Source organism: Triticum dicoccoides, chromosome 5B, assembly GCF_002162155.2.
Source record: "Triticum dicoccoides isolate Atlit2015 ecotype Zavitan chromosome 5B, WEW_v2.0, whole genome shotgun sequence".
In the NCBI taxonomy this organism is placed as follows: Eukaryota; Viridiplantae; Streptophyta; class Magnoliopsida; order Poales; family Poaceae; genus Triticum; species Triticum dicoccoides.
Genome location: NC_041389.1, coordinates 102,299,736 through 102,316,156, shown reverse-complemented (window position 1 = coordinate 102,316,156; position 16,421 = coordinate 102,299,736). Strand labels below are relative to the sequence as shown.

Genomic DNA, 16,421 nt, shown 5'->3' with positions numbered 1-16,421 from the left:
TCCAAACGCAGCTCCCACCTCTGTCTTGCTCGTCAGGACAGTGCGGATGCAGATCGGTGACGGAGCCCAATGCCCGTGGGGCGGGGGCGTGGTGCTGTAGCAGCGGCTAGGGCAGACGTTCTGCTGCTTGGGAGGGGACATGAGTTGGTGACGCGAGTCACATGACCTAGATTTCATTTGCGGGGGCTAGTGATGGGATTTCGTGTTGGGTCATCTCAATGTGAGATTTTTTACTTGCCTGCCAAATTATTTGGGCTATTCGGGCAATTCGTGTACCATGGCTTCTAACCCAAATTTCCCGAATTAAATTTGGGCTTTCCAAACTGTTACCCAATGTAGTGCTTGGTTTTCCAGGTCCGGGTTATATGCGGTCCATTTGGTTTTTCCGGCCGGAGGCTTCGGACATGGGGTTTTAGCCCGATGTGAGGTTAAAGTATTCAAATTACATAGCAGTGACCAATGAATTTTGCGATCTATATTTACTTGTTCACTAGGAAACACACACCTTTTTGACACATACAAGTTTTTTTATTGCAAAAGACACATACAAGGTATTGGATATTATATTCGGTTACCAGTTTATGGGACTGCATATAAGACACTTTTACCATCCTCTTACACTTCCAGTATGCATGCATACTGCTAATCAAAGCTTAATGAGACAAGTACACATTCAAATCACAAAACAACAATAAGACCAAGCACAATGCCTTTCAAGTGCTCCTTCACTTATTTAGCCATAAAGTGTAGATGCATATGTACACCGACACTCTGGCACACACCTAGATGCTTATGGATAGTACTTCAGATCATCAAGAGCAGTTGCTTGGCATGGTAAGGCCGCACTTGCCTGGCAGTGCCATGGCACGACGTGCGTCAATATGATACATTTTCAGCCACATGCCGGCCATGCCTTTGTAGCGGCAGATGCATGATAGGTTTGCCTTTCCTAATGTGGCACAACACTCAGCAGATGGACTGTTTGTTGGGTTATTCACTGCCGCCGCGGGCTGACAAAGCTTGAATTCGTCATTTGACATGCCGCAAACGCCATGAACACTCCCTATTGCGGCAAGGGACACCACCAGGACAAGCAACAATGTTGCAGCCAATGCCTGTGACCTGGCCATTGATGCTGGTGATGTATTTAGTTTTCTGCTGGACTGCTATTGGAGTTTTCGGTCTTAGCTAGGTTTACCTTGAGGGTGTGTGAGATGAATGTTTGGTCTGGAGCTCTATTTATAGGGGCATTTGCCCCTGTGTTCATTAAGCGTGTATTCTGGGTCAAGCACGAACAACACTAAGTGCTCCAACGTGTAGAAGCACTATCGTGTTATCATGCCAAAAAATAAATCTGCACTTGAACCTCCTGTTGAACGATAACGACTACCATAGTTGAGACAAAAAGATATACAACGAAGCAAATCTACTGATTTCTGTTGAAATATTCATGTGAAATCTCCATAATGCAACGCCGTAAAGACTAGTTCTCCGCAATGATAGAAAGTGATTCAACCTTTTGCCATTTACATTGAAGAAGAAAGATGACTCATGACAACATTTTGAAGATTGAATTGTTTAAGTGACCAAATCCATTCAGACATCCCCTGAACTCTCAAGTGTTCTATGTTTCACTGCCGAATTATATGAATGATTTCACTAGCTATCGCACGCCAACCTGCTAACAAGTGTTTTATCTCGGGCCATGTGTTCAGAGTTATTTTCTTCTTCTAAAAACATGGTATGTGTTCATAGGTAATGAAAGAGGATGATAGTACATTTAGTGTCGTTTGATAAGTATAGACAAAAATCACTACAGTTCGGCCGCAACGTACGACGTTCGCTAGCTTGAAGCATTACACACCGGAACTGGACGCATGCACCTACTGTAGCTTGAGATTGGCATGATCTTGGGGTGTTAGCTTTTGCCGACTTAACTCAGTAATGCTGCCAGTACAGGGGAACAGCTAGACTCAACGCATGACTGATTGCGGCGGCCGGCGGGTGTGGAAGTCGAGCTCAGCGGCTCAGCCGGGTCTTGCTTAGCATGATAACATTCTTCAGGGCATGGAAATTGGCAGGGACGTCGACCGGCACTCGGGACTAATAAATGAAAAGCGTCTATTGTTTATGCAAATCTGCCGACCATCACTTACGGCATTTCCATTCTCCAACGGCGACCTGCAAATTTTCTCCGGCATCCGTCGGCGGACACAGATGCGGAAAGCGGTCATCCGAACTACCATCCAAACTAACCAGACGAAATTCGTGCAAACATGGTTGTATTTCATTTAAATTCGGATATAATTTAAATAAACGGACGATATTCATGCAAACACGGTGGGCTTTCATTACATTTCGAACATTTAGAACAGAAAAACTACAGTTGCCGCCGGCATCCAAGCCCTTGTTGTTCCCTTCCTGGGACCGCTTCCTTCATTCACTGTCTTTATGAGCGCCGACGATAAGGCCGGTGAAGTGAAGGTGCAGTCTCCGGCAAGGAAGATGCGTTCTTTGAGAACAATTGATGATGGCAAAGAAGATAGAAACACAAGACTTCAGAATTTGTTGCAATCGCCCGCTTTGCTCCCGTTACTATTGAGGGGGTGTTAGAACTACAATAATGTAAAAATATCAAGTACCACTTGTAGTTGACTCCAATCACACGTTGTACTCTACATATCCACAAGGGTCAGATCAATAACTAAAACAATCATTAGGGTTTCTATAATTTCCAAACCTACTACTAGCATATAGAGGAAAAACCATTGATCCGGATGTTCAGAACAATGTCTCCAAGACCCCCAAAAAACACTTCGTATTTGAAATTTAGAATGAATATACTATTGATTTGTCTTTTCTCCAAAAAACCATGTAGGGAAGGTCCCGGTATATAATAAATATTAACATAAAATCCATTCCACAATGATTTGAAACCAGGTAACAAGAATGTGCATTTGCTCCCTGCCGAATTTAGCTACGCTCCCTTTGTGACAGATAGAACTGTTGCCATAGATGGGCAATTTAAATATAGAAAAGAACCCTGAGCATGAAAAATAACCACCGATAAGAATGACAAAGAGAGAATGATTTAGTAAAAAAATTATAAGCAACATTCCCTTCCGAGTGTGTAGTTAAACATCTTATTCATATGAAAAATACATAACTAAACACGAAAACAATAGGAACATGATCAGAAAGGACATATATGACGACATGAGTGATAATCTATTGGTATTTTTAGATCGTACATGTTGGTATTTGCACTGCATTACATCAATTAATGGTCACGTAATATATAAGGCGGTGAAGTATACAAAGGCATGACAATGTACCAATCGAGGAACGCCAATAAACTGCTAATAAAGATTTATATTTGTTCACGTACAAGCTCTCAAATGTTTAGATTTAATACTTGTTTTTTCTCTCAAAGATTATTGGTGCGAAGATGACACCGAGTTTCATGGAATCGAAGAGGGGAAGCTGGTGATAAATGTAATGACCATGGTCATGTGTAGCCAACCTTATGTTTCAGTGCAGTCTGTCTTCTGTTGTTGTAGATACTTACCAACAATCCAATGCACTTCAATGGAAATATTTCAACCGATGTGGATTCATGTCTTCGTAGGGCATATATTTGCAACAATAGGTTGCTGTGAGACTTAATAATTTGAAGAGAAAGCAGAATCAACTATAAGGATGTCTATGGGCCGCTCTGATAGTTGATTGCAATATTTAAATTACCTTGTGATCGCTTTTTACTTGTTCATTCAAAACACACAACTTTTGGGTAATAACAAGCTCACCACCTAAGATATTAAATTCATGGGACTGCATGCAAGCCACCTTTGTCCTCCTTACACTTCCAGTATACATATATACATACTACCATTTATCAATAAACTAATGAGATAGGCAGAGAATTCAAATCACACACCAACAATAAGACCTTTCAAGTGCTCCTCCACTTATTTAGCCATATTAATGTTGATGCATATCTAGACCGACAGACGGTTAGATGCTATGGATAGTGCACCCGGTCATCACGAGCAGTTACTGGGCATGGTGAGGCCGCACTTGCCGGGCAGGGCCATAGCACGCTCCGCGTCGATGTGGTACATCCTCAGCCATATGTCGGTGATGCCTTTGTAGCGACAAATGCATGACATGTTGGCCTTCCCAAGCGCGGCACAACACTCAGCCGACGGACTGTCTGTTGGGTTTTCAACTGCTGCCGGGGCTGGCAAAGCTTGAATTCATCATTTGACATGCCACAGATGCCATCAACACCCTCTATTGCCGTGAGGGACACAACCAGAACAAGCAACAGTGCTGCAGCCAATGCCTGTGGCTTAGCCATGGATGCTGGTATTTTATTTGTTTTCTAGTGGATTGCTATTGGAGATTTTTGTCTTGGCTAGGTCTTACCTTTGTGGTGTGTGAGATGAATGTTTGTGCAGGGCTCTATTTATAGAGGAAGGCACCTATGTTCATGAAATGTATATTCTGCAGCGAGCAAGCAATTAGACTCACCAAGTGCTCCCCGCATGTAGAAGCACTATCGTCTTATCATGCAAAAAATCTGCATGAACTTGGTGTTGAATGATAACGACTACCACAGTTGCCACAAAAAGATATATACCAAAGCAAATATACTTATTTAAACATAGGTGCAAATATCTCCATAATGCAACATCAGGAGTATGCCGCAAAGACCAATTCGTCGCAATGACAGAAAGTGATTCACCGATTCCAATAATTCTTTGATTTTTGCATTGAAGAAAGACGACTCGAGATAACATTTTGAAGATTGAATTGTTTAACTGACCAAATAGATTAACACAACCACTGAAAACTCTGTGTCGAGTGTTTCGCAGCCAAATTATAGGAATCGCTTCATTGGCAGAGCAATTTGCTAAATAAGTGTTTTGCCTTGTATCAAGTGTTTGCAGTTATTTTGTATTCGAGAAAGAGGATCATGTTTTCTATCTATAACAAAAAACACCAATCTTGGCCTATGGTCACATATTATATGTTTTAGATTCTTAATTTGGAAAGCTTTAGAAGTCATATATATGCAGCTATTACTGAGATAGTACATATAGTTTCCTTTAAAAAGTACTGCAGTTCTGCGACATTGGCCTGTTTCTCGTTAATTAATTAGTCAACAACGTTTTTCTTTTTTGCAGCGTTTCACATTTGACGGATGCACCCACTATAGCTTGAGATACTTTCTTGAGAATTCACATTTGACGTTTGTTGTTAGGTGCTAGTAGCCTTTGTGGACTTTAGCTCAGTAATGCTCCTAGGGGAACAGCTAATGCATGACCGATGGCGGCGGTGGTGGAATGTGAGCTCAGCGAGGTCGGTGATTAGCATGATAACATTTCAGGCACGGATATTTGGACGGACGACGACCGGGCACTTCAGAATAGTTGAAAAGCATGCATTGTTTATGCCAGTAAAGATATTTTGCTGCCGACCATCACTTAGATTTTTTTAGAAAATGAGGATATATATATCCGTGCTTCTGCACGTGGGCGATGCATGAAGCCATTTTATTAATTATTTACAAAGATTTTACAATGTAATGCATCAGTAAGTCTGAAGCCATCATCTTGGCAACACCTGACACTACTCCTGCCCCCTTGATGAAGGGTGCCGAATGTCCGAGCCGAATACCAAACAGACATCACATCAAATGCTAACATCTAAAGCCGGATGCCCAACCAAGCCACAATGTTAGGACTGAGTCACACAACGGTCCGACGCACTTTCAGAGGCCGCTGCCACCGTCTTCCACGACACATCTACAAAGGAGGTACTGACGCAGCAACCTTGCTCGGCCTGCCGCCGGCGCCACCATGGCGCCATACAACGCCACCATCCTACACGTATCCATCCACACACGCCCTTCATCGAAACAACGCAGCTCCATGCCGCTGGGATCCGTCGTCGGCCTTGCGGTAGATGTAACACCGCTCCTCCTCTTGTCCCCTCCAGCCAACACTGCTTCGAAACGATGCCCCCAGAAGGGAGAACGACACCGAAGACACCGTCATTGTCTAATCCGGTAGACCCAGATATAGGGTTTTCGCCGAAACATCCTGGTCGAGTTAACCTGCAACAACGATGTCTCGAGAAGGACGACGTCAGAGACTCCACCATCGTCCGCTAAGACCGCAGTTAGGCATGGTTTTCACCGGAAGCCACGTCATCCTGATCGCGTGCCTCGCTGGAACCGTGAAGAGCTTTGCCATGAAGACGTATGCCGCTGCCGGTAATTCAGCGGGGATCCTCCATCCCCTCACCTGAGCCCTCATCGCGCCGCCAACCATCCAAGTGAAGAATCGACGACGGATCTAGGTGGGATCCAAATCCGCAGTCGCCGCCACGCCCACCATTGCCAGCAGCCATTGTAAGTTTGGAAGCGTTTATACCTGCCGTAGCAGGCCGCGGTCACGTGTTAATATAGGGATGGAAAAGCCCCATCCGTTGCGTACAAGAAAGGGTTCGTTACATACTTGAGACGTACGAAACAATTTCAACATGTTCGGTATTCATCCTATCTCTACCAACCGTACAAACCATCTAGAAGATTCTAACATATCTTAACAGCCCACCTCAATCACACCTTGGTTAAGGTGAGATTGCGTCTGAAGTCTTCTAAATTTCAAACTGGTAGAGCCTTAGTGAATCCATCCGCCATCTGGTCCTTTGAAGACACGAAACGAACATCAAGTAGTTTTCTTGCCACCCTTTCTCTAAGAAAATGATAGTCAATTTCAATGTGCTTGGTACGTGCATGAAAGACAGGATTAGCTAACAAATAGGTCGCCCCAAGATTATCACACCATATACATGGAGTATGTCTCGTGGGTATCCCCAATTCTCTCAATAGTGACTGCACCCAAATGACTTCTGCCGTTGCATTTGCCAGCGATTTATACTCAGCCTCAGTGCTTGAGCGAGACATTGTAGCTTGTTTCCTTGAACTCCAGGAAATTAGATTTGCACCATAAAATACTGCAAAGCCACCAGTTGATCTTCTATCATCAATACATCCTGCTCAGTCTGCATCTGAGAAAGCACTTAACAAAGTAGATGAAGACTTACTAAATGCAAGCCCTATGTTGACGGTGTGTTTGACATATCTAAGAATTCTTTTTACTGTTGACCAATGAACTGTAGTTGGAGCATGTAAATACGGACATACTTTATTGACTGAGAAAGAAATATCTGGTCTTGTAAGAGTCAAATATTGTAATGCCCCAACAACGCTTCTATACCGTGTACTATCTTCCGGTTCTAGAAGCTCACCATCAAAAGCTGAAAGTTTCTCAGTGCTTGACAAAGGTGTGGGTGCAGGTTTACAGTCTTTCATGCCAACTCTGGTCAAGATTTCTGAGGCATACTTCTCCTGTGTTTACACGATGCCATCTCCAGTTTTCTTGACCTCTATCCTAAGGAAGAAGTGTAAATCTCCCAAGTCCTTGAGTGCAAAGCTGGAACCCAAATCATGTAGTAGTGCTGACACTGCTTCCTGAGAGGAGCTAGTAACAATAATGTCATCAACATATATGAGCAAAAATATTGTTACTCCGGATTTATTAAAAATAAATAGTGAGGTGTCGGCCTTTGAAGGGGTAAAACCCAATTCTTGTAATCTTGAGCTTAACCGAGAGTACCATGCTCTTGGTGCTTGCTTCAGTCCATACAAGGCCTTGTCCAGCTTGCACACATGAAAGGGTGAACTTTTGTCTTCATAGCCAGGTGGTTGCCTCATGTAGACCTCTTCTTCCATAACATCATGAAGGAACATGTTCTGCACATCTAGCTGTCTTAGGCTCCATCTCCTGGACACAACAATAGACAAAACAAGTCTGATAGTAGCTGCTTTAACGAATGGACTAAAAGTGTCCTCATAATCTAACCCATACATTTGTTTAAAACCTTTTGCAACTAATCTAGCCTTGTATCTATCTATGCTACCATCTGCTTTCTTTTTAATTCGATACACCCATTTACAATCAATTACATATTTACCATGACTAGCTGGAATTAGATGCCACGTTTTGTTGTTCATTAACGCCGAGTATTCAGCGTCCATTGCCTTTTTCCAGTTCATACTCTCCAATGCTTCTTGTACACTTTGCGGCTCACTTGTGGAACAAAAAGATCCATATTTAATATATTTTTTCATACAGTACTGTACCATCTTTTGGTTGTAGAGGCTTGTGTATCCCAGAATGGGATCGTGTACGGCCGTGCACAGGATGTTCAGCCGCAGAAGATCGGGGCGCTGCTTCAGCCGGTCCAGCCGCAGGAGATCTGGGCGCTGCACCACCGTTGGTTGATTGCCCACTTGCCGTAGAAGATCCCGTGGGCTCAGCGGGCAAGGCCGACCCGCCAGATCCTCCTGATCTGTCGAGCACGGGTGAGCGATACCCCACAGGTGAAGCGCTCGTGGTGAGGAGCCAGCAAGGCGCGTCGTTTCTGTGGGCCCACACGCCGGACTCCATGCAGGAGACGGATTGGCCCGCGGCTGCATGCGGGAGGGTTGGGCCGACCCTGGCACGCTGGAAGTTTCCGCTGCAGCCGGATCAGCTTCGGATCGGGCGCCCTGATCAGCACGGGATCGCACGCCAGAATCCACTCCGTGTCCCGTGCTTCTGTCTTCTTATACAGCATAAAATAAGGGATCATTTGTCTCCAAATTTAACCTGTTTTGAGCGAGATTTTCACCCAAATTTTTTTGTACATCTCCTGTATCCCGCACACCATCCTTTGAAGAAGTTTGGTTAGTAGCACATTCCATATTTTGAGCATCACAATTATTATCGCCCCCGTGATCAAAAGATGGATTTTTGAGAGAGTCGAGAAGAAGCAAAATTTCTTTTCGAATGAGAGCTCCTGCATTTGGATGGAGTGATGCAAAAGGGAAAAGAGTCTCATCAAAGACAACATCTCGAGAAATATAAACATGGCCAGTGGACACGTCAAGACACTTAACCCCTTTGTGCCAAGGACTATAGCCTATGAAAACACACTTTTTGGATTAGAAAGATAGTTTTTGAGTGTTGTATGGGCGGAGGTTTGGCCAACAAGCACAACCAAACACCCGAAAGGATGAATAGTTAGGCTTAGTATGAAAGAGGCGCTCAAAGGGTGTGTCAAAATTGATGACGCTACTGGGAAGAGTATTGATGAGATAGGTGGCTGCTAGGAAAGCTTCATCCCAGAACTTTAACGACATGGATGCATTGGCAAGGAGAGCAAGACCAACTTCAATGATATGATGGTGTTTTCGTTCTGCTGACCCATTCTGTTGATGGGCGTGCGGGCAGGAGACATGATGCAATATGCCTAGTTGTTGAAAGAACGAATTTAATTTTTGGTATTCGCCTCCCCAATCGGATTGGGCGGCGAGAATATTTCTACCAAATTGACGTTCAACATGTGCTTGAAAATTTTTGAATACTTCGAATACATCAGATTTCTTTTTGATAAGGTAGATCCATGAAAAATTACTATAATCATCGATGAAACTGACGTAATATTTGTATCTACCAACAGAAAGAGGAGCATCTCCCCATACATCCGAAAAAATTAATTCAAGAGGAACAGTAGACACACTATTCAAAACTGGATAAGGTAATTGATGGCTCTTTGCTCTTTGGCAAGAGTCACAAACAGACTCAATGTCTAGCTTGCCATGACACGACAACTTATTATTCCTAAGCACACGTTGAACGGTAGAAAAAGATGGATGCCCAAGTCAATCATGCCACCGTGGAGGTGATAGCTTGATGGCACCAAAGACTTGTTTATTGGATGTCCTATGCGGGATCAAAGGGTAAAGACCTCCTCTACATCTGCCTTGATGAAGAATTCTCCCCGTTGCTTGGTCCTTTGTGAAAAAGAAAGTAGGCCAAAATTCAAGATAAACATTGTTTGTCAATAGCAATTCGATGAACTGAAAGGAGATTTCTAGAGGTAGATGGGGCCTGCAATATATTTCGTAGATGAATTTTATCATAAGGGGTTTTAATAACCGAATGCCCAATGTGTCTGATGTGCATACCTGACCCATCTGCGGTGTAGACTTGATCACCACCGTGGTAGTTGTCACGAACCATAAGCTTCTGGAGTTCGCCGGTGATGTGGTCAGTAGCACCACTATCGGCATACCAATTGGTATCTATGCCGTAGATGGAGGTGTTGATGGAGCCGACTGTTTTCTCCTCCGGAGGGGTAGTTGTCGGTGTAGCGATACCAACAGTTGATGGTGATGTGCCCCCGGTTTGCCACAGATCTGGCACACGGGAGCATGGGAGGCACCATTGTTGCCACCATGCCCACCCCTATTGTTGTTGTCGGAGGGATGAGCACCACCACCATTGCCGCCATTGTTACCACCACCGCGGCTGTTGCCGCCTCGCCCTCCATCGCGACCATGAGGAGCACCCTGCCCGCGATTGCCACCACGTCCACGAGATGCAGAATTGGCCGAGGACTTGAAGCCACCCCCAGCGTTTTGCAAGAGCTCAACCCGCTGATCGAAGTTGGCCATTTGACCATAGAGCGCTTCAAGAGAAACTGGTTCAATACGGGCATCTAGCGCATAAATGAGAGGGTTGTACTCCATGTAAAGACCGGCTAGGATAAAGACGACGAGCTCATCCTCGCCGATGGGTTTCCCGGCGGCTGCAAGTTCATCAGCCAAGCCCTTCATGCGAGAGAAATACGCCGGGACAGATTGATCGCCCTTCTGGGCGTTGGAGAGGGATATGCGGAGGTTGTTGATGCGAGATCGGGAGTGTGATGCGAACATGGTGGTGAGGGCGCTCCACACAGCTTCAGAGGTCTCGAGATGAAGGACATGGATGAGAACCTCCTTCGAGAGGAAATTGAGAAGATAGGAAAGGATCTGCTGATCGATCCCGACCCATGCGGTGTGGAGAGGATTCAGCACAGTCATCGTTTTTCCATCTTTGTCGGTGGAGGAAATGGTAGGCTCGGGAGCCGGCTTGCTACCATCAAGGTAGCCCTAAAGGCCAGGGCCACGAATTTGAGGAAGGACTTGTGCCTTCCATAGGAGGAAGTTCTCTCTGGTGAGTTTTTTGGAAACTTGGTTGGAAAGGAGGGAAGGCGCCGCAGATGATGAAGATGCCATTGATGGTAGATTGGAAAGCTAGATGTGGTATGGAAGATTGGCTCTGATTACCATGTAAGTTTGGAAGCGTTTCTACCTGCCATAGCAGGTCGTAGTTACGTGTTAATATAGGGATGGAAAAGCCGCATCCGTGGCGTACAAGAAAGGGTTCGTTACATACTTGAGACGTACAAAACAATTTCAATAGATTCGGTATTCATCCTATCTCTACCAACCGTACAAACCATATAGAAGATTCTAACATATCTTAATACCCATGTGGTTGTTGGTTGCCGCCGCACGGCCAGGGAGCCGTTCTGGCCATGGTGCAAAGCCCCCAGCCCGAGGTGCCGCAGCCGCCTTGAGTGGTTGATGCCGCCTCCTCCTGCTTCGATGCCTTGGCACCGGGCATCGCCGCACCGCGGCCAACACCAGCAGCAGTGGCGGCAGGATCTTTCGCTGGGGGTGGGGCTGGCAGCGCTGGGATCTGATCCCCCTGGGGCCTCCCTGAGGTGGCAGCGCTGAGTGGGTCGAGCTGAGGGGTTGAGGCTGACCATCACTTAGATGTGTTTGCTGTATGACATCAATTGATTCTCACTATATATTTTTAAAGAAATGGGACTTTAAATTAGCAAAGCCATCAACCGGCCAGGATTATAACCAACACCAAACCAACAAATAAAAATAACAACGCACTAAGATAGAGGCGTGGAACACAACAAACGTGAAGCTGAAGATGTTGAGGCCCTCTTCAGCGGACGAAGCATCATGGACTAGGAACAACCGACTCTCGAGGAGAATGGACGACCAGCACAAGCAGGGTATGCCATCTCCAAACAACTAAGGACAACGACATGACACAATCATCCAATTCCATCTCAAAAAAAGACCCATGTCTCCTCGGCTAGCTCACAAGGCGTTGCACCGTTGGAAGATGGAGTTGTTCCATCTAGTACAAAAATGGATACCGTCAAAAAGTGGCCACATAGAGAAGCTCAGCGCACACCCGGAGCCGGCAGTGGCTCTCCTTGAGCAAAGCAACACCGTTTCCCATGACCAAACCACATAGAAGGGAATACTATGGATATTCTGTTGTCTCCATGTCCTCAAAAAAGATGACATCGCTCACCGCCTTTACAACACGATTTGCTTAATTTTACTTTTGCACGGATGATCTCTCTTGATATATTAGAGCATCTACATTCGAATACCCTATACTGACCGGGCCGGGCGGACAACCCGGTCAGTGAACAATAATTTTTCCTTATCCAACTAGGCTGACGGGCACCCCTCATACCCAGTCCTCATACGTGCGGAGGATATGAGGCGGCCCGAACGTGTCCTCCACGTCAGCCCTGCCCACCCTGGCCCACATGGACCCCACTCTATCCTCACTAAAACCCCCACCTGGACCCAACCCTAGTTTCACTCTCTCACTCTCCGCTCCACTCTTTGTTGATTCCCCTTCCCCTCTATGTGCTTTCCCCTCTCCTTTCCGTCCCAACACGAGCACCGACAACGGTGGTTGGACTAGGCAACTAGGACGACTGGGACGCCTTCGTCCACGAGGCGGAAGCGGGCGACGGCAAGGAGTTGTCCCTCTGCATCGCGCTGCAGCGGTCGTGGGTCGACACGGGCGGCAACTTTGGTTCCGCTCCATCCCTGTCGCCCGGTGCCGTAGTGCGGACACTGGCGATGGACCATTGCGCACTACGCTCAGCTTCGCGCCTCGGTCCGCTCCGCTCTGCTGGCCCGACACCCTCCTCCTCCCCCTCTGGCGGCTGCTGCTCACGGTCATCGGTGGGTGCTCGTGCCCGCGTCGCTGATGCCGCGGATATAGACATCAGAATTGGAGACGCGCGCTGCCCAACATAAAATCCAACGTGCTAGGGAGAGGGTGGTGGTGTCAGCGGTGGCCACATCCTCCTTCTACCGTCAACGCGGATTGCTGGAGCCCGATGTGGAGGAGGCTCCTCGTGGTTTTTCTTCGTAGCTCGCTCACGATGGGGGAGATAGATGCCCACCGGCTCCATTGGAAGAATGCCCAGGCGCTCCGGCTCGGTATCGAGCAATCGGAGCACGAAGTGGTAGATAAGGCAGTGGCGGCAGCGAAATCTTCCAAGCTGGTGAAGTAGCAGAATTGCGCCTTCCGGAGGATGGCCGACTACATCGACTCTTCGTCCAACGACTGACATCACCGATGACCCCCTCCCGATGTCGACGCCTACACAGAGGGCTACAACCGCTCTGGTGACCGGAAGGACAAAGGTGAAGGAAATATGCCCTAGAGGCAATAATAAAGTTATTATTTATTTCCTTATTCCATGATAAATGTTTATTATTCATGCTAGAATTGTAGTAACCGGAAACATAATACATGTGAGAATACATAGACAAACATAGTGTCACTAGTATGCCTCTACTTGACTAGTTCGTTAACCAAAGATGGTTAAGTTTCCTAACCATAGACATGAGTTGTCATTTGATTAACGGGATCACATCATTAGGAGAATGATGTGATTGACTTGACCCATTCCGTTAGCTTAGCACTTGATCGTTTAGTATGTTGTTATTGCTTTCTTCATGACTTATACATGTTCCTATGACTATGAGATTATGCAACTCCCGTTTACCGGAGGAACACTTTGTGTGCTACCAAACATCACAACGTAACTGGGTGATTATAAAGGTGCTCTACAGGTGTCTCTGAAGGTACTTGTTGAGTTGGCGTATTTCGAGATTAGGATTTGTCACTCCAATTGTCAGAGAGGTATCTCTGGGCCCTCTCGACAATGCACATCACTATAAGCCTTGCAAGCATTGTAACTAATGAGTTAGTTGTGGGAGGATGTATTACGGAATGAGTAAAGAGACTTTCCGGTAACGAGATTGAACTAGGTATTGAGATACCGACGATCGAATCTCGGGCAAGTAACATACCGATGACAAAGGGAACAATGTATGTGGTTATGCAGTTTGACTGATAAAGATCTTCGTAGAATATGTGGGAGACAATATGAGCATCCAGGTTCCGCTATTGGTTATTGGCCGGAGACGTGTCTCGGTCATGTCTACATAGTTCTCGAACCCGTAGGGTCCGTGTGCTTAATGTTCGATGACGATTATATAATGAGTTTATGTGTTTTGATGTACCTAAGGTAGTCCGGAGTCCCGAATGTGATCACGGACATGACGAGGAGTCTTGAAATGGTCGAGACATAAAGATTGATATATTGGACGACTCTGTTCGGACACCAGAATGGTTTCGGGGAGTATCGGGCATATACCAGAGTACCGGGGGGTTGCCGGAACCCCCCGGGAGACTAATGGGCCTATTGGGCCCTAGTGGAGAAGAGGAGGGACGGCCAAGGGCAGCCGCGCGCCCCCTTCCCCCCAGTCCGAATTGTACAGGGGGGCGGCGCCCCCCTTTCCTTTCCCCCTCTCTCTCCTTCCCTCTCCTCTCCTACTCCCACTTGGACCCTCATGGGGCGCGCCTAGGGTGGCCGGCCCCCTCCCCCTCCTACAGTCCTTTATATACGGGGAGGGAGGAACCCCTTGGATAGACAACGATTGATCCCTTGGATCTCTTAGCCGTGTGCGGTGCTCCCCTCCACCATAATCCACCTCGATAATATCGTAGCGGTGCTTAGGCGAAGCCCTGCGTCGGTAAAACATCACCATCGTCACTACGCCATCGTGCTAACGGAACTCTCCCTCAAAGCTCGGCTAGATCGGAGTTCGAGGAACGTCATCGAGTTGAACTTGTGCAGAACTCAGAGGTGTCGTGTGTTCGGTACTTGATCGGTTGGATCGTGAAGACGTACGACTACATCAACCGCATTGTGCTAACGCTTCCGCTCTCGGTCTACGAGGGTACGTGTACACACTCTCCCCTCTCGTTGCTATGCATCACCATGATCTTGCGTGTGCATAGGAATTTTTTTGAAATTACTACGTTCCCCAACAATAGTATCAGAGCCAGGTTTTATGCGTAGATGTTATATGCACGAGTAGAACACAAGTGAGTTGTGGGCGATACAAGTCATACTGCTTACCAACATGTCATACTTTGGTTCGGCGGTATTGTTGGATGAAGCGGCCTGGACCGACATTATGCGTACGCTTACGCGAGACTGGTTTTACCGCCGTGCTTTGCACACAGGTGACTAGCGGGTGTCAGTTTCTCCAGCTTTAGTTGAACCGAGTGTGGCTACGCCCGGTCCTTGAGAAGGTTAAAATAGCACTAACTTGACGAACTATCGTTGTGGTTTTGATGCGTAGGTAAGAACGGTTCTTGCTCAGCCCGTAGCAACCACGTAAAACTTGCAACAACAAAGTAGAGGACGTCTAACTTGTTTTTGCAGGGCATGTTGTGATGTGATATGGTCAAGGCTGTTATTGATTACCAACAACGAACTTTGTTATACTTGATATTCCTGAGGATGATAGTATGTCGATTATCCTTGGTATACCCTTTTTGAATACTGCAGGGGCTGTTATTGATTGCAACAAAGGCAATGTCACTTTTCATGCTAATCTGGTACACTTTCCGAGGAAACAATCTCAAGTTCATAGCATCAATTCTATTGGAAAAGTTCCAACTATCATTATTGGAGGTTTTAAATTTCCTCTTCCTACTGTCAAGAAAAAGTATCATATTCTTATTATTGGGGATGTTCATATCCCCGTTGAGGTAACCTAGTGTTATTCGAAATTTCTCCGGTTCCGTGTTATTCAGAATGAGTTTGTTAACAAGACTTGATCAACCTTGTTAGTGGATTCATTTTGATGATCACGAGATGGATGAAACTAGAAGGCACAACCTTCTGTACCCTCTTTTTACTTTCTGTTATTTAGATTAAATAAAGCAAAAATAGTATTATCTGTCTGTTTTCTGAATTATCTGTGCAATAAAAAAATATCCCGAAAATAAAAGTGCTCCAAATGCCCTGCAAATTTAGTATGATTTTTTATGGAATATTTGAGGATTTTAGGCACTGAAAACACTGCAGGGGGGCAAGCACCTGGCCACGAGGGTGGAGGGCGCGCCCACACACCCTGGGTGCACCCCCTGTCTCGTGGGCCCACGGTGGCCCCCCTCCACTTATTCCTACACCCACACACTTCATCCTCTTCCCAAAAAAATCCCCATCCAGCTCAAGCACGAGTTCTAGCTCATTTTGCTGCGATTTTCGATCTCCTTTCTCAAAGCTCCATTCACAAAACTGCTTTGGGAGATTGTTGCTTGGTATGTGACTCCTCCATT

The 16,421-nt window shown here is 46.1% G+C and overlaps 1 protein-coding gene and 2 pseudogenes across 1 annotated transcript; all 3 read right to left on the bottom strand.

The window, feature by feature from the left end:
- Nucleotides 1-506: 506 nt before the first annotated feature.
- LOC119305244 (putative lipid-transfer protein DIR1) lies at nucleotides 507-1,202 on the bottom strand. The gene has a single exon (XM_037581816.1). It carries the CDS (start codon nucleotides 1,128-1,130, stop codon nucleotides 813-815), a length of 318 nt encoding a protein of 105 aa, XP_037437713.1. The 5' UTR covers nucleotides 1,131-1,202; the 3' UTR covers nucleotides 507-812.
- Nucleotides 1,203-3,740: 2,538 nt separating this feature from the next.
- Nucleotides 3,741-4,427, bottom strand: LOC119305243 (annotated as a pseudogene).
- Nucleotides 4,428-10,557: 6,130 nt separating this feature from the next.
- LOC119313374 lies at nucleotides 10,558-10,696 on the bottom strand (annotated as a pseudogene).
- Between the last annotated feature and the right edge of the window lie 5,725 nt (nucleotides 10,697-16,421).

What these genes read in the sequence shown, in the direction of transcription:
- LOC119305244 (XM_037581816.1), bottom strand. Translation starts at nt 1,130, where the DNA reads ATGGCCAGGTCACAGGCATTGGCTGCAACATTGTTGCTTGTCCTGGTG.